The 24,905-nt window shown below is 35.3% G+C and overlaps 3 protein-coding genes across 13 annotated transcripts in view; 2 read left to right on the top strand and 1 right to left on the bottom strand.

Annotated features, from left to right (window-relative positions):
• The window catches only part of LOC128238326 (histone deacetylase 4-like), a 77,820-nt gene extending 71,451 nt beyond the window's left edge, over window positions 1-6,369 (top strand). For all 9 annotated transcript variants that reach the window (XM_052954151.1, XM_052954160.1, XM_052954170.1 and 6 more), the window contains one exon: window positions 100-6,369. In XM_052954151.1, coding sequence (XP_052810111.1) covers window positions 100-145 — 46 coding nt within the window. In that variant the 3' untranslated portion in view covers window positions 146-6,369. The remainder of the gene's footprint in view (window positions 1-99) is intronic.
• Window positions 6,370-6,599: 230 nt separating this feature from the next.
• LOC128238364 (solute carrier family 28 member 3-like) overlaps window positions 6,600-24,905 on the bottom strand; it is a 29,320-nt gene continuing 11,014 nt past the window's right edge. The window contains exons 5-11 of one of the 2 annotated variants that reach the window (XM_052954228.1): window positions 23,977-24,138; window positions 15,068-15,193; window positions 14,822-14,952; window positions 10,629-10,797; window positions 10,244-10,420; window positions 9,893-10,073; window positions 6,600-8,586 (exon numbers count right to left, since the gene is read on the bottom strand). In XM_052954228.1, coding sequence (XP_052810188.1) covers window positions 8,429-8,586; window positions 9,893-10,073; window positions 10,244-10,420; window positions 10,629-10,797; window positions 14,822-14,952; window positions 15,068-15,193; window positions 23,977-24,138 — 1,104 coding nt within the window. In that variant the 3' untranslated portion in view covers window positions 6,600-8,428. The remainder of the gene's footprint in view (window positions 8,587-9,892; window positions 10,074-10,243; window positions 10,421-10,628; window positions 10,798-14,821; window positions 14,953-15,067; window positions 15,194-23,976; window positions 24,139-24,905) is intronic. The other variant, XM_052954218.1, reaches the window with a different exon arrangement.
• Window positions 16,133-20,302, top strand: LOC128238375 (uncharacterized). 2 transcript variants are annotated; one of them, XM_052954238.1, is made up of 4 exons: window positions 16,133-16,220; window positions 17,024-17,446; window positions 18,604-18,768; window positions 19,758-20,302. In XM_052954238.1, the coding sequence occupies exons 1-4, from the start codon at window positions 16,211-16,213 to the stop codon at window positions 20,009-20,011; spliced, it is 852 nt and encodes a 283-aa protein (XP_052810198.1). In that variant the 5' UTR covers window positions 16,133-16,210; the 3' UTR covers window positions 20,012-20,302. The 2 variants fall into 2 exon arrangements, with proteins under 2 accessions (XP_052810198.1, XP_052810207.1); XM_052954247.1 differs by lacking the exon at window positions 16,133-16,220 and adding an exon at window positions 16,249-16,491.

The following is a 24,905-nucleotide window of genomic DNA, read 5'->3' as shown; positions in this document are numbered from 1 at the left end:
TTTGTACGCTTGTTTATAAGATGGGCCCATCATTGCATCTTCACAATCTTGTAGTTTTTACTGTGCTCTGCTTCTAACTACACCAAATTTCCTTTGTAGTGAATCCCTGGAGCAGGAGTCAGAGCCAATGGATGAAGAGTCCTAGAAGTGAGCAGCCAATCAGATGGCAGAAATCTTGTAGCCTGGCAACCAACCTTCCCAGTGCACCGATCTTAGCACCCTATGTCTGTCATGTGACCAGTGCTGTCTGACCTAGTTCCATAAATAGCAACACCTAATATAGATGTAGGCAACTGTAGAATAAGTGAGGCATGCCAAAAGTTATGTGCTATAAATAGAAACATACTGAGTATAAGTGTGCTAAAAAAGATAGATTTAGAATGTGACCAGATTTAGAATTTGACCAGATTTAGAATGTGACCTACAGAAGGGCATTGATGATATATGGCGAGATTTGACAAAAGTGTGACTTGTTGTTGAAACAATTTGAAAATTGTGATATATGTTAAATCTATTGTGTTTTTGATAGTTATACTGTTAAGTTTACTTGTACTTCTGATGTTGGACATTGTTGTGAAACAGGTTCACGAATGACAGCTGTGAATATCAGCATGTTTACAACAAACTGTGTTCAGGGTTTAAAGTGGGGACCGGTGGAGGAGTGTAAGATATTGTACATACCGATCTGAATGACCCTGGCTATTACACAATGGCATTTTATGATCTCCGTTAACACAGACAGACAGACACACTTGTCCAGCCCACTGTAGCCATGGTGGGGATGTTGGAAGGAGGATAGAGGGACTGTAGGCAGGGCAGAGTATATGGATCTCCGTGTGTTGATCACGAGTGACGTGAGTGGTCTCGCTGGAGGAACCAAGGAGTGGGGGTGGGGACATTCAGCACACTTGATGATAGTTGTACCTATAGTACAAATACTGAACATTGTCACGTGTTGTTTAGTTCTGAAAGCTGACAAGTGATCTTACCATGTAAATGACTTATTTTGATAAATTCGTTCATTGAATTTTGAATCCGGTAAACATTTGCATTGATGGAGTAGTTCTTGTAAATATTCATATTTTTGGGACACCAGCAATGTCTCAATTCATAGCTTAGTGAAGACATTATTCATTATAATTATAAAGTTGTATATTTAGTGTTAAAATTTTGCTTTTAACTAGTCAAATGATGTAAAATGATGTTTTGTTTCTTGTTTAGCGTGTGTTTTAACAAGTTAGATATTGTGATAGAGTGAGGACTACACCATACATTATCTATTGGTCTACCCACATCAGCATGTTTGAATTCATCAGTCTTCATTGTCATGAACCATTGTGCTCATCAATGTCAACGTTTCAAAGTGTTCACTCTTGAATCTGATATTTATTGAAAACTAAAGATCACATGAAGTTGTTGGCTGTAAAGCAGTTGTCTGGACTTCTATTTTATGAATTTTATGGGGCTAGATATTGAAAAAGCAATTTAGAACGAAATGCTTGTTAGAATGTTAACATTGAAAGTTCAAATAAGAGCCCTTTTGCTAATATTTAGTTAAAAATGCTCTATTATATATTGAACTATTTTAGGCTTTGATTAGCAAAATTTTACTCTAATGAGAATCTGTCAGTTACCACATGGGGTTTGTACATACTGGCATGTACAATAACTGCGGATTTTCAACAAGGTTTAAACAAAATCCTTCCAAGCTTAGATATTTGAGAGCGTCCCTTTAACGACTAGCCCAGTCACATGGTGTTCTCCAACTGTTGGTAGGTGTTATGTTGAGATTACATTTGTGTGATACTTTTTTCATCTTGAATTTTACCGTACATCTTGGCTGACTTGCTTAAGTGTAACGCTCTCTGGTAATGCTGCACGGCCTTTGTTTCTCATTAGGAACCATCTAAATTAAATTGGCGTTACCCAGTTTAAAATGGAAGATGTTTTTAGTACAAAGAGTGCAGGAATGTTTGCCTATAGAAAGTCCACATGGTTTTTAACACACAAATTTTCTATGCAACGACCTGAATTAAAAAAGCAATTTCATCGGGGCAGATAAATTCTAGACACTGGGGAATACGCGCCACTCTTAGCTTACTTTTCTGTTGCATATCATCTTATAAGCCTAAGCAGTGAACCCCCTTTAATGCCTGAAACTAGTTTCTCTTGGTCTCGCTTGATTGGTCAATCACTAATTTAGCTGACCAATGAAAGTATTAGAATTTGGTAATAACATACACATAGTGGGATAAACATTCATTCCCATTTAAATCTTATACAAACACTAGGGCATGGCAATGGACCATTTGGTAAAGGGTTAATGGAGAGCAGATTGTTTAGCTATGTTTCTGTGACAGTTCACTGGTAAGGGGAGGGTGGGCATCACATTGCTTGTCCACAAAATGCTTGTAATGTAGCAATCCGGTAATACCTGTACAACAGTTACATCCAGCCATCTTCTCAGATGAACAGTCACAAAAACAATTTAATTTGATATTTTGAAACATCATTTACTTGAGATTCATGGCAGTCATTGCTTGTTAGTTTTTGAAAAGGTTAATGGAAAACTGTTGACGCATGTTACATTTTATTTGGCTGTGAATTCTCCTCGTTTTTTGTATGTTGTATAGTTTTACATTAAGTCACAAAATCTACTGATCTGAGGGTGGCAAACCCCGTAAACCTTCATGTCAGTCAGTTAGTTTTAAAGAAAATGTTCGTATAAATATCTGTTGAAATATTAGAAATGTTAAAAATACTGTTAATCATATTTATTTTTTTCTAAAATAACCTTTAACATATTAAAAAATAAAACTGTTAACACATTATTAATTTATATTTTGTGAATTGTCTGTGCTTTTTCTTTATTTTAGTTATTTTACTGTAAACTAACACTTGGTTAACTACTCACTATGTTAACTTGTAGAATATCTGTAGAATGTATATGTTAATGCAGTACATGGTCTTGAGGTGTCTGATGGTCATATAACCTCGTCTTATCGCCTACTCTTTTATAATCATGTGAAAATCTTAATGTCTGGTAACCCTGCGTAACTTTGGTATCATTGGAATGGAAATTGCTTAGCGAATCATAATATGTACAATAAATGACTGAGATTACCTATTTTTAAATTTTTTAAGTCTAAAAAAGTGCTCTATTAAGATTTTGTGTGTATTTTCTACATATTCTTCTTCTGTCTCTTGTTGAATAATTGACAGAACTGTACGTCAGATACAATAATATACACCTACTCTACAAAGAGACACCCAAGCTGAGAGTGGTCTAGTGGTATAGGTGTCCCCCTATCACCCAAAAGGTCGTGGGTTGATCCCCCCAGGGATACATTCTCATGGCCTCTCAACATGGACACAGTACTGGTTTCTGCCCAGGAAACAGAGTCGAGAGGATTCTATAAGCTTACAGCCATTGTCGTAATCGAGCTTAAAAAATTGTGCTGTTATATCCTTAAGAGACCCTTGTTGGTATTTTAACATTGTAGTGGATTGTGGATATTTATTTATGATTTCTGGAAGATGGATGCATTTTAAGGTTATATCTGTTTGTTTTAATAGTTTTATTTATATACTGTATATATTTGTTATCCAGCGATGGTTCTTTAACATGTTCTTTGCTTATCCTAGTTACTGTTTATCTTTTCTGATTTCAGAAAATCATGTTTGTAAGGGAAAAATAGCTGTTTTGTTGAGTTTAAGATTTCTTATAAATTTACTATGTTAATTTTTAATAAAATTTTATTGATATGCCTACTGTTATACAGGGGATGATTATTTTGTATATTTTTTAACAATTACCAAATTTTACGTACATAATACGCTAGGATGGATTATACGCAGGAGAACAATACTGAGAAAATCTGGGTGAAAAGTCTTGATACAATGTGTAGGACATGGGTTAAAAACGAAATTGAAACAATTGATTCCATGTCCATTTATACGATGATCTCTAGAATACAGGCAATAGTTTTAATCCTATTCTCGAAAAAATAACTGCGTGCTATCTATGGTGAAATTTGGTATAAACATGTTTTTAGTATGGCCTCTGAGTATCTAGTGCAATGGTTGTATAATTTTTTCCAAAACCTTGTGTTTGAATTCTTCTTATGGATTTTTATTGCAGAATCGGTTTAAATCCAACATTAATTGTATACGTTTTCACAAATCTCCAGGTGTTTCATAAGTTTATGTGAAAGTCCAGGGTATTGCTTTCTTTTAGTATTGTACCTTTTGCCAAATTATCACATATTATTGAAGTGTTCGCTTTTTTGATAAGCATCTTCATGTTTTCTTTCTATTTCCAGTTTATGACAGCAGTTCTAACCATTATTTTTATCACAAAGCATTACACATCAGTTCCTTTTCACCTTCCTGTTTTTTATTCATTGTTTGTTTGCATTTCAACGTACTTGAAATGGGCCTTTCAAAATTATGAAATCATATAATTCCTGGTTCATCATAGAAATCCTGGTTCCCCGGGAAATCAGTCCTTGTTCCCCATATAATTCCTGGTTCATCATAGAAATCCTGGTTCCCCGGGAAATCAGTCCTTGTTCCCCATATAATTCCTGGTTCATCATAGAAATCTTGGTTCCCCGGGAAATCAGTCCTTGTTCCCCATATAATTCCTCGTTCATCATAGAAATCCTGGTTCCCCGGGAAATCAGTCCTTGTTCCCCATATAATTCCTCGTTCATCATAGAAATCCTGGTTCCCCGGGAAATCAGTCCTTGTTCCCCATATAATTCCTGGTTCATCATAGAAATCTTGGTTCCCCGGGAAATCAGTCCTTGTTCCCCATATAATTCCTGTTTCATAGTAATATTGGAAGGTGTATTTGAAGTATGTGATAACGACAAAGATCTGATTTGTTCATATTCATGAACCGTCCGTCATGTTTTGGCTCTAGTGTTTCCGCGACTCTGGTCATTGTGCAACTTATGTGTACACTTCTTATGTAGTGATGCTCATACACTTGTTACCTTTACTCCTGTCAATATTTGAATTTTGATACACGACATAACCAGTTTCACTTACAGGTAAAAAAACTAGACTTCTTTTTTTCTCTTGCCAAATAATGAATGTTAAATAAGTGATTTTCGTTAAGGTTTTTAATTTGTGCAGGTGACAACCATGTTTTTATGCTTAAAGGGGTCATTTGAAAGCAATTATAGCTGTTGATAAATAATAATAGAAATCATGTTTAGCTGAAATGTATTATTGCACTATGTTAAATGCATTGTTCTGTTGCTTGAGATGTTTTTCTACCAAAATTTTATTCAAATGAGTACAAAGAGTTTACAATCACATGTCTCCTGTAGAATACCAGTGATTTTCGACACTTGTGATGCTAACATTGTGGGTGTATACACTTGTGATGCTAACATTGTTGGTGTATACACTTGTGATGCTAACATTATTGGTGTATACACTTGTGATGCTAACATTGTTGGTGTATACACTTGTGATGCTAACATTGTGGGTGTATACACTTGTAATGCTAACATTGTTGGTGTATACACTTGTGATGCTAACATTGTTGGTGTATACACTTGTGATGCTAACATTGTTGGTGTATACACTTGTAATGCTAACATTGTTGGTGTATACACTTGTGATGCTAACATTGTTGGTGTATACACTTGTGATGCTAACATTGTGGGTGTATACACTTGTAATGCTAACATTGTTGGTGTATACACTTGTGATGCTAACATTGTTGGTGTATACACTTGTGATGCTAACATTGTGGGTGTATACACTTGTGATGCTAACATTGTTGGTGTATACACTTGTGATGCTAACATTGTGGGTGTATACACTTAACATGCCTCCAGTGCCCTGCACAAATAATATGATCTGGCATGGCATGTTTCCATTAATTTACTGTCTAAAAGAAATTGGACAACTAAGATAGGGTCCTTTTGTGGCTTTACCGACTTTCATGCAAAATAAAACTCCATAAACATTTCAGAAGTATTTCCATAACAGAAACTTGATGTTTATCATCCTAGGATCACACGATGTTTTCATTGAAATAAATATATTTATATTATTAGTAAAGCCAATTTTCAGGTGAACACTGACAGTTTGCAATATGTTTGTTATTACATTATTTGTGTTAATATTGTATATTGTTTAGCTTTCTGTTCTTTCATAGTTGGTCAATTATATTTTTGTTGAGTGCTTCTAAATCGGCATAAAGCTGAAACAATTCTTGCATCTGTAAGGTCAAGAAGGGTTATTTGCTTAAAACGCTTAATTTCTCTGATGTACGTACATTCACTATTATTATTAAGTAAAATTGTATCTGCAGTAAAACATTTGTGAAGTAAAACTTTTGTTGTTACAGTTGCCTTTGTCTTTATTTATGATGGAAACCGGTTCCCTCCTCGCAAACCAGTGCATAGAGACAAATACCCGCAGTCTTCCCTACAGAGTTGTTTTAGACCTTTCAGTCCCGTCTTCGGTAAAGGTTAATGTGGCTAATGTTTGCGTTTTATTTCCAGGCTTGTACAGTGTGTGTATACTATGTGATAAATAACGTCAAATGCTTTGTCTGAAAGCAATATTTTGCTTCAAATGAAGACTTTAAACAAAGATAACACCACCATATCTGCACCATTTTAAATGAAACATAGTTCAGTCTACGTCACTTACAGAGACCCGCCATTTACCAAAGTTTGATTTAGAGTTTAGTTTCTTAAAACACTTCAACAAACCTTTTCACATAACTGCCGCATAGTGGTGCACTGTCAAAATAATATTTTGGAAACAAATTTGTCAAAGGGTTTGAGGAAACTAATCACCTAATCAAACTACTGTAATAAAACGAAGGCTGAGTTCTTATAAGCAGCATAGACTGCAGCATTTAAAATGGTGAAGGAAAAGAAGCTATCTTTGTTAAGTCTTCATTTGACGTAATTTATCACATGGTATACATGCACTGTTGAAGTGTACACACTGCAATGCAACAGGGATACAAAATAAAACAGTTTGATAATGTGAGCCAATGTTAGCCTTAACTCCGGGAAGGGGAACCATGCCCTACATTTCCTGGTGATGTGAAGTCCATGGATAACAAGTTTTCTGCACATTTTATAGATTTATTTTACTGAAGCATCTTAATAAGAGAAGACATTATTTTATATTCAATTTCCATAAATAGAAAAAGCAAAGTCTACTAAATCTGGCAAAAGTCTACTAAATCTGGCAGTGCATAGAACAATTGTCAGCATTGTTGCTTATATCTCACAAAAGCTGAGGCAGTGTTTAGTACAATTGTCAGTATTGCTATAGAACTCCTCTGAGTACATATTTATACAGCAAAAATATGCATAAGACTGTATTAACTATTTTTGAAGTATTGCAAAAAATGAACATGAACACTGGAAAAATGCCGTCATGTTAGTAAACAATGTTGTTGTTTTATAGGTTTAAAATTATTACTCAAAATAAACTATTGAACGTTTATAAATTTGTCTACTTCATAGAACTAAAAATAATACAAAACATCATCATGTATATTTTGATGTGCTGGAGACAAAAGAGTGGCCAAGACAAATTTTGCACCAGAAAAAGCTGCAGAGTCCACTAAATCATTATAGATCCCATCCCAGGATCAGACAAGATACAAACTTTCTGTGTATTTATTAGGTTATTTGTGTCTATAAGGACAAATACCTAACCATATAGATGAACATATTTAAATACATTGTTGTAAATATACTGTTTGTAGTAAAATGTCAATCCAAATGAACACAAAGTTGAAATACATTGTTGTAAATATACTGTTAGTAGTAAAAGGTCAATCCAAATGAAATGGCAAACACAGTCAATTGTTTAACTAATTAAAAAACAAATACAAAGTCGTGGTACAAATGTAAGAAAACAAATACAAAACCATATAAGAATGTGTTAAGGCAACTGCATGTAAAACAATTACTTCTGTTAGAAAAAAGCAAGCACTATGTACATTAAGTCGAATATGAATATAACCACTGACAACGGCCTTGGTTAAACAAAAGCAGCCATACAGAAATACCACATAATGTGTTTATTACATAAACTTGCCCAAGAGACAATAATCTGGATCCCCAAAACAAACATTGACAACTAATTAAGTGTAAATTAAAAACCCTAGATGATTATGGCGGTCACTACATTTGCTTATAAAATTAATGTTAATGCATGGGAACGATACAAAATGAATTATAAATATAAGCAAAAACATAAAATCTTTGATCCAAGATGTCGTTTAAAAAAAAAGGTGTTTCTGAAATGATCTTACAAAACTAATTATAAGCTATAGAATGAATTAAAATGAAATAAATAAAACTATAAAATCTGAGATCTGAGACATTATAAATTAAGTTGGCAGTGTTCTTCAAAAACTAAGTTTAAGCTATCATCATAAAGCACTAGTTGTATGTATGGAATAGGTGCCATTGAACCCTTCTAAAACACTGCTAACTAAGGTAACATTGGGGTTCAGGGTTGTTGCCATGGTAACGTTAGCTGCGGCTGAGTTCATACACAAGTCTGTTGGGTCGTCCACCAATAAAAGACCTGAAAATATTTACACATATTTTAGAAATATGCTTTTTTGAAAATTAAAATGAAAATTACCAATCACAGAAATATCCTTTGCCTAAGAAGGTAGAATATTTCTAAACATTTCTAAATTTATGTGTGTTTCAAATCCCTCAGCTATACGGCGAAGAGCACTTGTATAGCTTTAACATAATTTCAATGAATATGATCCATTCACAAACAATAGCTTTGATAAAAAATGCCGTTGCATGGCATGGATGCTGGGGCATCACTCATCAGTTATATAATGTAAGTCGTTCTACATAGAGTAATGTTATCAGGAATGTTCCGTACCAAGTTTTATGTAAGAATCATTCAAAATCATAGTTTATACCAAAGCATTAATAATACAGTTGAACACCGCTATTCCGAACACCATTTATCCGAAATTATCGCTATTTCTAAATTATTTTTCGGTCCCGATTTCACACCTTCTTTGTTTAACTGAATTTTATATCTTTAATCCGAAATCGCTAGTTCGAAATAATCGCTATTCCAAAGTAAAAATAATGGTCCCAATTTGGTATTTCACACCTATTTATCAATTCTTATCTCCAAATCAATCATGTCATAGTTTTTCACACCATCGGTTTGAGGTGACAATGGAGCACAAATAGCGCTTGTCAAAGAATGACATTGAGCACGCGTATGTTACAAACATCGATATCAGAAAATGAGCGATTCATTTGGGTGATGTAGTGTGTAAATAATTGCCGGTTAACACAATCCACCCCCCCCCCCCATCTGAATATTATTCAAAAATGTCCCTAACAGCATTGCTAACTCCTCCGCTACCAAGCAATCTGGAGTAGGGCCCGGTAACCAACCTGGTAGGATATCTGGATCGGTTTATAAAATCTGCTATGTTCCGAATGCATATATGTGCTGGCATTTCATTTTAAATCTTTTATATTGATTTAATAAAGAAGTATAATAACGAATTATTTGTCAATTATTAAACACTAAATCAACAAATATTTTTGTATATGAAAGATAACTAAAGCCGAGTGTATCTTATTGGTAAAGTGTAACCGACATTGCAATCTTTACGACTGAGTATTTCATGTCATCTATAATTCACGAACGCTGTCATTTGCGGAAAATTGTTAATCCGAAATATCGCTATTCCGAAGTAATATGTATGGTCCCTACAACTTCGGATTAACGGTGTTCAACTGTATGTTTAACTTGATTGACATCAGTTCCTTCAAACTGCAGGCAAGTTTAACATTTTATGGGTCAGATACAACAATATCTCCTTGAAAACCTGTACCCCACCCACCTGCTATAGAGGCTGTCATGAGTCCTGTGACCACGCCCCCTAGCAACGACCTGACTACGGTCCCAGCCAGGTCACCACGACGATGAGGGGCCATTGGTCCAAGGGCCCCTAGCTGGATTCCTATAGCACTGATGTTGGCAAATCCACACAAGGCATAGGTGGCGATGATCTGGGAGCGAATCTAATTAAATGGAACAAAATTTTGACATTATAGAGAAAGCAAAATGCAGCAAAATCTTAATTGAAATCGTTGTTAACCTGTTTCTGTTATCTTGTTAGCAAAATTTTTCTTAGAAATTCCTTGAAAGTTACCGAAATTTATGCTTAATGTTGTTGACTAAACAATCATACTGAAATGATATGTCCGACACAGTTAGAGCGGTTGTCCATGTATTTGGAGAGCTCCTTGTAGGCGAGAAACTCATTAAGGAAGGTCTTGATGCCGACCAGCTCGCCTACCACACCAGCGTCGGACCATGGCACGCCCATCAGGTAAGCCACAGGCATAAATGCATAGGACAAAATCATCTGTAAGAGGACACACAGCATTAAGATGGGGCAGTTAGCCTCTTATTTTTTAAGCTCAATTAAAATTAATACAATTACTTCACAAATATTCATACATGTAAATTCTTCACCTTAACTTATCTAAAATCATCCCGAAACACAACAATGCAATGTGTGTTAAATTGCATGAGCTCGAGTACAAAGAAATAATTAACATGACATGTTATACCTGGAATGAGAGTTCTGGCTGACACAGGTATCCCCCGAGCCATGACAGGACAGCATTCACGAAGGCCAGCATGGCCAGAAAGGCAATCAGGTTTGCTGCGATGTTTGCCACCAGTTTGATGGATGCTGATGCTCCCGCTGCAGCAGCCTCCAGTATGTTACGCTCATTCCTGAGAAAAAAGTGCAGATATGTGGAGGGTCTGGAGGAGATGTCCGAACAGGGAAACACACAGGATAGAAAATCCATAGGATGTCCATCTCAAAATATCAATTTATTAAAGATGCACTCTTTCTTCCAAATTAAGATTTACCAAAATTAATACAATCGTTCAAATATACCAAAAAGATGAATAAATGTCAAAAACAAATGTTGTAATGAAGGATACAAAGTTTAATTTGAAAGAAAGGTGCAGAACACACGGTTTTTCTTCCTTATGAGACGATAGTAATTCACAGTAAATCTTTTAGCATTCACCAATAATTTAATATTTTTGTGTTTTCAGCTATTAAATACACGGTTACAATCTTGTCATCAGTTATCAATATTTTCCATTAATTCATTAGTTGGTAAGTAGTTAAAGGTTAATCACTCAAAATGTATGTTTGTTATACATGTCTATGTATTTATTTTGAATAAGAGTGTCGCTTTAAAACATTAATAAATGACAAAAATGTAGGAAGAGAATGCTCTCAAAAATTTGGTAAGAAAGCCCTTGTAAAACTATTCATGCAAGTGGTTCCTGTCAGATATGGCTCAAGACCACAGTTATCTGCCCCCTGTTGACCAAGATCCGGATGTGAATACAGAAAAAAGAGTGCTTGTTTTCAAGTATCAATATTTTATTAAAATTGAATGAAAAAGAAGCAAAAAATGTGTTTTTTGCAGAGAACTTGACTGAATTTGACACTCTATTGCAGAAATTGATAGTTTTCAATGTAAATATTGCAAAAATCATAGCTTGTGGAAGTCTGAAAATTAGTGACCTTGACCTTTGAGGCAGGGACACGGGTCTTGCACGCGACACATCGTCTTGGTATGTGGAACACATGTGGCAAGTTATTTTAAAATCTGTCCATAAAAGAGAAAGTTACAGCCCTGACACGACAACCTATACTCTATGTCCTTATATGCAGCACTCCATTGTGAATAAACACTAAGTGTGACCTTGACCTTTGAGGTAGGGACACGGGTCTTGCACGCGACACGTCGTCTTGGTATGTGGAACACATGTGGCAGGTTATTTTAAAATCTGTCCATACAAGGGAAAGTTACAGCCCGGACACGACAACCTATACTCTATGTCCTTATATGCAGCACTCCATTGTAAATAAACACTAAGGGTGACCTTGACCTTTGAGGTAGGGACACGGGTCTTGCACGCAACACGTCGTCTTGGTATGTGAAACACATGTGGCAAGTTATTTTAAAATCTGTCCATACAAGGGAAAGTTATAGAGCCGGACGGACGGACAGACGGACGGACATTGCGATTTTAATATGCCCACCTTTGGGGGCATAAAAAGCGAGAATACAATCGCGCACTTTTATCCCATTGATGTTTCATATTATTTTCGAGCTTACAACTTTGTTATTTGTTGTCAACATTCAAGAACCATGTCCATTTCGGCAATAAACCCTCTGCAGCTTTATACATTGACGTTAAGTTGATCATAACCTTTTTACGTGTGTTTAATTTACCGAAAGAGTAGCTGTTCAGCTTTGGACGTTGGTAACTACATTTGTACGAAGGTAAGGTGCAAACATTTCTGGCCGATAATGTCAGGCGTTTATGAAATAAATACAGTTTGTTTTTTCATATGAAATGAAAAGACATTGATCAAAATATGCTTAATCTTGAAATTGTTGTTTATAACCGATATTTCCTGGTTTATAACAAGGTACATCCGGTTTTAAACTTCAATGTTTCTGGTTTAAAAATGTGAAATTACAAGTGGTAAGTGCAAATAAAATGTTATTTAATTATCAAATGACAATGTTAATCTGTATAATACAATCTTCAAGCTTGATAATGCAAATTGACAGTACTTTCACATGGCATTCAAAGTAATTGACAAAACCCAGAAGTGATTTTTGCGATACCTGTTGGAACAAATTTCTTTGTTGTTAGCAACTGAAAATGACCACTGAGGTTAAATGTTGAACAAGCTATAAGTTGATTAACGTTGTCACAGGGCTCGACGGTACCTTATGAAATAGATTGTATTCAAAATGATGATCCAGATTTTGCAAATGAACTCCTTAAACTTGATAGTCTTTATTATAATGAATTTGTGCAGTTGTGATATTGAGTTGTTTTAAAGATGATGATGTGATATTGATGATGATGTGATATTAATGTTTTAAAAATGATATGTGATATTGATGTTTTAAAGATGATGATGTGATATTGATGATGATGTGATATTAATGTTTTATAGATGATGATGTGATATTGATGTTTTAAAGATGATGATGTGATATTGATGATGATGTGATATTGATGTTGTAAAGATGATGATGTGATATTGATGATGATGTGATATTGATGTTTTAAATATGATGATGTGATATTAATGTTTTAAAGATGATGATGTGATATTGATGATGATGTGATATTAATGTTGTAAAGATGATGATGTGATATTAATGTTGTAAATATGATGATGTGATATTGATGATGATGTGATATTAATGTTTTAAATATGATGATGTGATATTAATGTTGTAAAGATGATGATGTGATATTGATGATGATGTGATATTAATGTTTTAAATATGATGATGTGATATTAATGTTGTAAAGATGATGATGTGATATTGATGATGATGTGATATTAATGTTTTAAAGATGATGATGTGATATTGATGATGATGTGATATTAATGTTGTAAAGATGATGATGTGATATTAATGTTGTAAAGATGATGATGTGATATTAATGGTGTAAATATGATGATGTGATATTGATGATGATGTGATATTAATGTTTTAAATATGATGATGTGATATTAATGTTGTAAAGATGATGATGTGATATTGATGATGATGTGATATTAATGTTTTAAATATGATGATGTGATATTAATGTTGTAAAGATGATGATGTGATATTGATGATGATGTGATATTAATGTTTTAAAGATGATGATGTGATATTAATGTTTTAAAGATGATATTGTAAAGTTGATGCATTAAACATACCAGTAGATCCAATCAATGTCTGAAACATTGTGTAATTGTGATATATTCGTTATGGTATATGTCCTCAAAATGTGAAACATTATACATATATATATATATACAACCATATGAATTCCATTGTTTATTACCTACATGTAACACTGATATGGCAAACAGTACTGGAACATTGTTAAGTTAAAATTTGATAGTTCAAAAACTTTGACTGGTTAAGTTTTTTCGTCCAGTCTTGAAGAATATTTCAAGTTACACACAGTTTTCAGTTAATTATACATATATAGTTATAAGTATAATATGACCATCATCATCAATATTGTTGTTTATTTTTATTTAAATTTACATTCATATTTTTTTCAATATGCTTATGCATTTTTTTATCAAGTGAGGCGATTTGATAGGAATGTGTCACAGAGTTACAGTTCCTGGACTTCACATACATGGCTATAATTATCTAATGCTAAAGTTTCATACAATTCCTTTGAAAACTTTTTAAGTTGTGTGAATAGTTGAATTGCTGCATTTAAATGAGTTTATGAAGAGCCATAAAACTGAAAATATTTAATTTTCGAGTTACATAAATTGCCATAAAAAGCATACTTGAGGTTATTAAGAAAAAGCATGAAACATGTGGACAGACGGACAGCGAACATGGCTAGTCTTACATCAACAAAAAGAAACCATTTAACAATGAAAGGGTGACTGTCATTTCACTCCTTATTTTTAAAATTGTTGAGTGCGGCACTGACTAACAGCCAGGATGATACATTGGATATATCACGAACCAAAACTGTGACAATACATCAATTAGCGCATTAGCACTATTAGCACCGAGGAAATAACTCAGTGGATGTTGCAAACAATCGCAGAACTGATCAATTTATTTATGAATTCTCATATATTGTTTCTTTGTTGTTAAAAATGGTGCAGACAGGCACCAATAAATATAGATAAATCCTCAATATCAAAATGTTAATACAAGTCTGCTGCCACCCCTACCTTTCTCCAAAGTCGACATCAGACATTTTGCGTATGTTGCTGGTTTCAGTCTCGGGATAGAGCAGTTTGGCAATAGCGAGGGCACATGGAGCGTTCATCACCGACGCACACAGCAGGTGCTCCGGCGCAACCTGTAATGGCATATCACATACTATGAAAGTTTGCCAAACAAGCAAAATAACAATTTGATCTATTAATATGAAGCTTCCTTCTGAAAATGTTGCAACAAAACTACCATCATCTTACCCCAAATGAGATGTAGGCGGCCATTACACCCCCGGCAATGGTGGCGAACCCTCCTGTCATGACGGCATTCAGTTCTGAGTTTGTCATCTTAGGCATGAATGGTCGGATCATGATTGGCGCCTCAGACTGAAATGAAAAAAATCTTTTACAGATAATTGCCCAATTTCTGATCTCAAATTGGTCTTCAGTGGTTCAAGTGTTTAAAAATCATGGAAACCTCTTTTGTACAGCTCTCAGTGCACAAGAAAAACTTATCAGGACCTGGGGCCATGATTACGAACAGTCATAAGTCTGAGTGTAGACTCAGAATCAAAAATATTTATCAAGGGAACAAAAATTCCCTTTATTCTATTCCATTAACAAAACACATTTAAATGAAAAAAATCAAAAGGTATCCTATTCGGCAAAAGTCACCATAAATGCTCAAATTTAGAAGGAAAGTTACAACTAATAATCGTAATTTCTGAGAGTAAATTAATTTTCTTGCAACTTTAAGTGTTTGGGTCAGCTAATATTGTCGTTTGTCACAATGAATGTTTATTGCTGTTAGCTGATTGTATTTCTGTATGTGACCAAGTCTTACCAAGTCCTTATATTATGTGACAAGAATGAAAGTTACACATCTAACATTGAGCATATTATAATATACTGGCCATATTAAGTGTCAGCCATCAGATTATAACACATGGAAATACAGCATGCAAGTCCACTGTTTCTTAATAAATTTAATGAATATAATTTATATAGTTATATGTAGTTTTGTAGGATTTTTTTTTTTTGTGGGGGGGGGGGGGGAAGGTGAGGGGATTGTATTTTTCATCAACACTTTTCCATTTTAAGGACCCAAAATTGTGTAAACTTGGAAGTTTAAATCAAAATATTAAAGTCATCTGCAATGTAGGCATTGCTATTATTAGAATGTGATTATCATTTAATAGCATTTAGGTGAGTTAAACCAGATGAAATACTGTAAAATTGTGAACCACACTAAATCGGGTAGTAAATCGAAATATGTGAAATGTTGGCACTACCGGGTTTTCAAACGGGTTTTCAAACATTTATCTGGGGTGCGATTGTGGTTTACAATGACATTTCTAAATGGAGGAGCCAGCACTATACAGACTGAGCTCATTCTAGTTTTACATGGAGATAGGTTGGTCTTGCACTTCACCCTCATTTAATAATGTAGCTTTACTGAATTATTGGCCACATTTCCTAATTCTTTATTGAATACATGGACAAAAGAATCTTAATCATGCTTAAGATTTGTTCACAGACTTAGTTGGCTGTAATCACTTTAAATCCACGGATTAAAAAGAAATGAGCAAGAATTAAAAAGATTAAAAAGAGAGTTCTGAAACAAAGGTCTTTAATTAAAAGGAACATAAATAACAATATATGACACGGAGTACTTTTGAAATAAGGTATATTTATTCTTTCTTTTTGTGAATTGAGTGGGGTTTTCCATCACAAACATTGACTCATTTAAAGTCAAAGAATTGAATGAATGTTGGTATGATTAGTTAGACAAACTCTGCATTATATCACGTTAAAACATTTTTATAGTATATTGCAAATGTTTAAACAAGGTTATTTTCTATAAAAAATATCAAACTTATTGTAAAAACATATAAGACATCATTAAAGAATTTGAAAGTGTTCTCAGTTGTATTGTTTGCCAGATTTCTTCACCTCAACAGTGTTGAGAAACGTGTCACCTACCTGTCTGTAAAATAGAACTGAGGCATAAAAATGATCATGAAAAAAAGGAAATCATAAATATCTGCTGGGTTTTTTTATACCTCAATCTAATACAATAAGTGTCAGTGTTGGATCATGACTCTATCCTATTTAAAAACTCAAACCTTTGAACACAATATCTTTAAATGAAAATCTGTTTTTGTATTATTCAAAATGTATATCAACTTAACAATGCCAATTATGCTTTTTCACAAGAAACGACAATGACGAGAAAGTCGACCCTTGTTGTCCTGGTAGTACTTCTCGTGCTGATAGTGGTGAACCTGGTGGGTATTGCCATCCCTGTCTGGTACCACAAGGAGCACCAACACAGCATCAACAACAGCACCAACAACAGTACCAGTGGTACCAGCATCACCATCAACACCAACCTGGCATCAGCTTTAAACAGTGACACTACTTCAAAACCTGCCCACAACAATCAGCCAAAAGATGTAGAAGATAATGTTGACACAACTTCTGTGGTGACAGATCCCAGCTCTGATGATGTCACGATCATTGAAGATGATTCCACACCTGACAGATGTGTGGTTCACATGCACATCCTGGAAGGGCTGTGGCAGCGCCATTGTATCGAGACCCATCGAGAGGGGCGCTTCTGTGAGGTGGACATTCAAGGTACATTCATGGCCAGGATTTTCAGAAATTAAACCATGACATATAAACATGTTCCCACATTTTTGTGTTCAGGTGTCTCGAGTCACTGTCATGGGTAACTGGATTTACAGACATCCAACATAACATGAAGATAATACTAAAATTAAAGGCTTCCGTTTTAGGAAAAGGTTCTTGCACAACAGAGTACACTATTTAAATCCTGGTTCATTCTTACTTTCACTTATTTCAAATATTATATTTCAAACTAACAATTGTGTTTAATCTTCCTTATTAGGGTCATTAAATATACCAAACAAAGTTGAAATGACTTTAAATGTTTCAGCAATTACTCGGGTACATTTACTGCTCTAAAACAACTTTTGTAAAAATATTTGACCAAAAAAATCCCATTTTGAACAAAGCTTGGCAAAAGTTGAAGTAGTCATTGCATAATTAATAACCAATTAAGTATTTGCGTGAAACTGGGACTGGTGCACACACAGAGATCTGCTTGAATTGTGAAAGTGATATTTTTTTACTTTCACTAATATTGAAGGGTTTTACTTCCCTGGCTTATATTTTAAGTCCCTGTAGTTTTATTATTGTATTTTTCATATAATATGATTTTGTTAAAGCACAAAATGCTTGTATCTTTAACGCCAAAAAGATTACAGTGTATTTGGACCTAGCTATAAGCCAAGCCAAACATGAAGAACCACAATAAGCAGGCAGAATGAGAGTGTTATATAAGTGTATGTAAGTGTGATACGGTAATGTAAGTGGAGTGCCAAAGTAACCAATCACAGTGTATTTGGGGGGAATCGTTTTTACCACCTCTGCCTTTCAAATTGGGAAAAAAAAGTTGACTTTAGGTAAAATACACAATCAGGCCAAAATGGCTAATATATAATGGTAAATATACAACTTTTTTATGCATACATTATGCTGTGAAAGAGTAAGTATTGTCAAGATTTTGTTCATAGAAGTTCATTGCTTTTTTTTATTCATTAATGTAATCTTTATTTATAAAATTGGGAAAAAAATATAAAAAAAAATGGGAAAAATGGACATTTTTTGGCAAGGCGAAACAGCATTTAGAAGGTAGTTAATTCCACCAAAAAATCACTGAATCATCAGTATGGTATGTTTGTACTGCCATCTACATGTTCCTGTTTCAGAGTGGTGTGACAATCTCCAGTTTTCCGAGTACAACAGTTTTGTCCTGGGCACCCAGATCCTGGGGGACATTATCCTGCTGTTTGCCCTACTAACCATCGTGAGAGCGCTGTGTAAACATGGGAACTACAACATAGAGATGGTCGGTAGTGAGATCGGAATTGGAGGTAGGTTGGTCAGTCTTCTGAGTCATGTTTTTCCTATACACATAATGAATCTCTCATCATGAAGTTCACTTCCAATAAGAATATAAAAGATTGATGCGAAAAGTATATCTTGGAGATAAATTATGGTATATATCAAAATTCTACATAAGAAACAAGCCTAATTTCTATGAGGTTTCTAACAAGAACCAGACTTTGTGGTTTCTTATTAAAATATAAGTTTCATCAAAATTTTCCAAGCTGTTACAGAAGAAATGTTGTTTAAAGCAATAGTCGACAACAAACAATGGGATGGACGACAGACATCGAACCCTGATTATATACTAGCAGACATCCAACACTGGTTATATACTAGCAGACATCCAACACTGGTTATATACTAGCAGACATCCAACACTGGTTATATACTAGCAGACATCCAACACTGGTTATATACTAGCAGACATCCAACACTGGTTATATACTAGCAGACATCCAACACTGGTTATATACTAGCAGACATCCAACACTGGTTATATACTAGCAGACATCCAACACTGGTTATATACTAGCAGACATCGAACACTGGTTATATACTAGCAGACATCCAACACTGGTTATATACTAGCAGACATCCAACACTGGTTATATACTAGCAGACATCCAACACTGGTTATATACTAGCAGACATCCAACACTGGTTATATACTAGCAGACATCCAACACTGGTTATATACTAGCAGACATCCAACACTGGTTATATACTAGCAGACATCCAACACTGGTTATATACTAGCAGACATCGAACACTGGTTATATACTAGCAGACATCCAACACTGGTTATATACTAGCAGACATCCAACACTGGTTATATACTAATCACAGTAGCTCACCGTGAGCACTTTGTGCTTCTATGAGCTAAAAACATGAATGCATCTACAATAATGGACAAAGCAGTATTTTTGTTGCAAATAATTTTGAGGAATATTTCTGTATTGGTGTCTTTATGCAGGTATTCTGATGATACTGGGGGTGATGGTTTACGCAGCAGCTGACACAGGGGAGCTAGGATACCAGGCGCGGGACCTGCATGTGGGGTGGGGCCTGTGTGTTGGTGGTGGGGCTGCCTGCTTCCTTCTCGCAGTATACTGCATGTGCCGACATGTGTATGACTCCAGCCCCCGGATACCTTCTGGATACTTTCCCATAAATGACGATGACTTGGATGATGAACTCTTGCAGTTGGACGGGTCACAGGCAATATGAACATTCATAATCTACAATCTGCAGGTGTTAAAATGTTTAGAAAATGTGCAAGAAATGCCATCCATATTGTGAGTTTTATCACAGAGGAAAGGAAACTTAGCTTCAACATCCCTACTGGGTAGGGCAGTGTAAAATGTGTACCGAACGAAAATGCTATTTTACAGTGTATATCAAAAATGAGATTATAGCATTGTTCCCAGCTGTAAGCATAGGGTCGATGTCCACATATCTCCTAAAGATTTTTGTTCACTGAATTTGTGCAATACCATTATTAAACATGCAAAATAGGAATGTCTGGATGTTTATATTATACCAGAACTACACAACATGCAACATGTGAGCTACACAACATGATATACCAGAACTACACAACATGCAACTACACAACATGATATACCAGAACTACACAACATGCAACACGTGAGCTACACAACATATTATACCAGAACTACACAACATGCAACATGTGAGCTACACAACATATTATACCAGAACTACACAACATGCAACACGTGAGCTACACAACATATTATACCAGAACTACACAACATGCAACATGTGAGCTACACAACATGATATACCAGAACTACACAACATGCAACACGTGAGCTACACAACATATTATACCAGAACTACACAACATGCAACATGTGAGCTACACAACATATTATACCAGAACTACACAACATGCAACACGTGAGCTACACAACATGATATACCAGAACTACAATAAGCAATATGTGAGCTTCACAAAATGTTATACGTGAGCTACACAATGAGTAATACATACAGTATGTGATCAACACAGTTAGTAATACATGAACTACACAACATGCATTATGTGAGCTAGACAACATGTGGTATGTGAGCTACACAACATGTGGTATGTGAGCTACACAACATGTGATATGTGAGCTACATAACATGAGATATATAGTCTACACACCATGTTATATGTAAGTTGCACAATATGCGGTATGTGAGCTACACAACATGTGGTGCGCAAGTTCCACAACATGTGATATATGAGCTACACACCATGTGAAAAGTGAGCTACACTCCATGTGATATGTGAGCTACACAACATGTGGTATGTGAGCTACACAACATGTGATATGTGAGCTACACAACATGTGGTATGTCAGCTACACAACATGTGAAAAGTGAGCTACACAACATGTGGTATGTGAGCTACACAACATGTGATATGTGAGCTACACAACATGTGGTATGTCAGCTACACAACATGTGAAAAGTGAGCTACACACCATGTGATATGTGAGCTACACAACATGTGATATGTGAGCTACACAACATGTGTTATGTCAGCTACACAACATGTGAAAAGTGAGCTACACTCCATGTGATATGTGAGCTATACAACATGTGGTATGTGAGCGACACAACATGTGGTACGTGAGTTACACAACATGTGGTATGTCAGCTACACACCATGTGATATGTGAGCTACACAACATGTGGTATGTGAGCTACACAACATGTGGTATGTGAGCTACACAACATGTGGTACGTGAGTTACACAACATGTGGTATGTCAGCTCCACACCATGTGATATGTGAGCTACACAACATGTGGTATGTCAGCTACACAACATGTGGTATGCGAGTTACACAACATGTGGTATGTCAGCTACACAACATGTGAAAAATGAGCTACACACCATGTGGTATATGAGCTACACAACATGTGATATGTCAGCTACACAACATGTGGTATGTCAGCTACACAACATGTGGTATGTTAGCTACACAACATGTGGTATGTCAGCTACACAACATGTGAAAAGCGAGCTACACAACATGTGGTGCTTGAGCTACACAACATGCGATATGTCAGCTACACAGCATTTGGTAAGTGAGTTACACAACATGTGATAAGTGAGCTACACACCATGTGATAAGTGAGCTACACACCATGTGATAAGTGAGCTACACACCATGTGATAAGTGAGTTACACAACATTTGATAAGTGAGCTACACAACATTTGATAAGAGAGCTACACACCATGTGATAAGTGAGCTACACACCATATGATAAGCGAGCTACACAACATTTGATAAGAGAGCTACACACCATGTGATAAGTGAGCTACACAACATTTGATAAGAGAGCTACACACCATGTGATAAGTGAGCTACACACCATGTGATAAGTGAGCTACACACCATGTGATAAGTGAGCTACACAACATTTGATAAGTGAGCTACACAACATTTGATAAGAGAGCTACACACCATGTGATAAGTGAGCTACACACCATGTGATAAGTGAGCTACACACCATGTGATAAGTGAGCTACACAACATTTGATAAGTGAGCTACACAACATTTGATAAGAGAGCTACACACCATGTGATAAGTGAGCTACACACCATGTGATAAGTGAGCTACACACCATGTGATAAGTGAGCTACACAACATTTGATAAGTGAGCTACACAACATTTGATAAGAGAGCTACACACCATGTGATAAGTGAGCTACACACCATGTGATAAGTGAGCTACACAACATTTGATAAGAGAGCTACACACCATGTGATAAGTGAGCTACACAACATTTGATAAGAGAGCTACACACCATGTGATAAGTGAGCTACACACCATTTGATAAGTGAGCTACACAACATTTGATAAGAGAGCTACACAACATGTGGTATGTCAGCTACACAACATGTGGTATGTTAGCTACACAACATGTGGTATGTCAGCTACACAACATGTGGTAAGTGAGCTACACAACATTTGATAAGTGAGTTACACAACATGTGATAAGTGAGCTACACACCATGTGATAAATGAGCTACACACCATGTGATAAGTGAGCTACACACCATGTGATAAGTGAGCTACATAACATGTGATAAGTGAGCTACACAACATTTGATAAGAGAGCTACATAACATGTGGTACATGAGCTACATAACATTTGATATGAGAGCTGACTATCAACCTGATAATCATGTTAATGTATGTAAATTAACACCAAACTCTCCCTTCTACCTAGAATGTACTTCTATATGGATTTACACAACCACACAACTGATGTAGGGATTGTTTATCATGGACAGGGATGGATTGAGTGTTCTCTTCACTTTTGGCATTTTTAATACATGTTTATAAATATCTGCTAATACACACAAGGTGTATTTCACTTTTATACTCATGTATGTTAACTATGAGGTGGTTGACATTTTAATACCCTTATATATATATATATATATATACACCTCAACTTCCATTCCTTAAATGAACTGCCTTGCGTTCAATCGATGAACGCAACATCTTCGGATATGTTAGGATCTTAGTTCATTGCATAACAATATACATGAAAGCTATTGATCTTGTTATTGGTTGTATTGTGTCAGCACGTTCCGTAAAATATAGATCAACATTTTAGAAAGTGTTAGTTTATTATATTTTAAATATATTGGTGCCAGAAGTGTTTCAATTTTTACGTTTTAAAGTGATTTCAAGTGGTTGATCTTTTCCCGCGTTATTGTGACGTCATTTGAAAAAAAATGTTTCTGGTTATAGTCGGGTCGTTCTATTTACAGAATGGGTAAGAAAGGATTACTGAAAGATTTTCTTAAATGAAATGAAGTAGCTTTTTAAATAATGAACTATTGGCGTAAATATAAGGAATGAATTGCGGGGTTGATGCGGGGTTGGTCAAAGTACGCGTGGAGTCCTTCGGACTCCACACACATTGACCAACCCAATTGCGTTCATACCCCGATAATGACATCAACCCCGCAATTCATTCCTTAAATGATAAATATAAGTATATGTTAAATATGAACCCAAAATAACATGGAAATGTTTATGATATTGTTGCTTTGTAAGCATCTTATTGTAAACTTAGTTTTGTAGTAGACTTGTAGTCTTGATTAAAAACAAAATTGAGAATATTTCATACCAGTGCTAGAATGTTCCAGCCTTACCTGTCCAATGAAGATGTTGGCGGCAGCACACAGGGACTCGGGAGCGGTGGTGCCTAGGACGCTATGTAACAGCCAGCCAAGCTTGCTTATCACAACCTGCATCGCACCCACGTAATACAACACGTTGATCGCACAACTGAAGAACACAATCACGGGCAGTATCTGAAATATAGAACAGACTGTGTTAAAGGCAGTCAAGCTCAAATCCTCAAGCTCAACTAAACCCATTAATACACAAATTAGTGATACTTTTCTTGTTTTGTACATGTATTCAATAGCAAATTGATGCTAAAAGTAAAAGAAAATTGCTAAATTACTTAACAAAAACGAAACACAATTTTTTTTTAAAAGTTTACACAGTCTACACAGAATCACCAGTTCTATATTAGAATGGAAATACTACAAAAACAGCATATGGGGCAGTGTCAGATGTATGCTCCCATGTGGCTTTTTTTTAATTCTAGATACAAATGGTGCATTTTGGTGTATATCTCAAGCCTTTTCAGTTGTCAAAATTTTCTTTATGATGCAATTATGTCCGACTGTCTTCCAAAAGTAGGCTCTTAGAGAAGATAAAAAGCTCAGTTACTCCAGACTGGGACCAAATGTTAGAACAGCTTTCACTCTTCAATTCTTATTTTAGATTTTGACCTTTCATTTTATATATTTTGGAAACAAAGTGTAGGCTGCCAGGGCACTTCACCGGTGTATTAGTACCAAAAATATCTAAATATAGATCATTTCAATCTAAGCCAGAAACTGAAAATCCTATTTCGTTTATTGTTGTTTAGGTAGAACTTGGCTGATTTGTCTTTGAAGTGTATTTTTGAAGTACATAATAATTTTCTGGGGCATAGATTATTTTATATATATCTAAAACAAAGTTGACTGGCTTTAAATGTACGTGGTACAAAATCTACAGATTCATT

This window comes from Mya arenaria, chromosome 1, assembly GCF_026914265.1.
Source record: "Mya arenaria isolate MELC-2E11 chromosome 1, ASM2691426v1".
Lineage (NCBI taxonomy): Eukaryota > Metazoa > Mollusca > Bivalvia > Myida > Myidae > Mya > Mya arenaria.
This window is presented reverse-complemented; position numbering and strand designations above follow the sequence as displayed.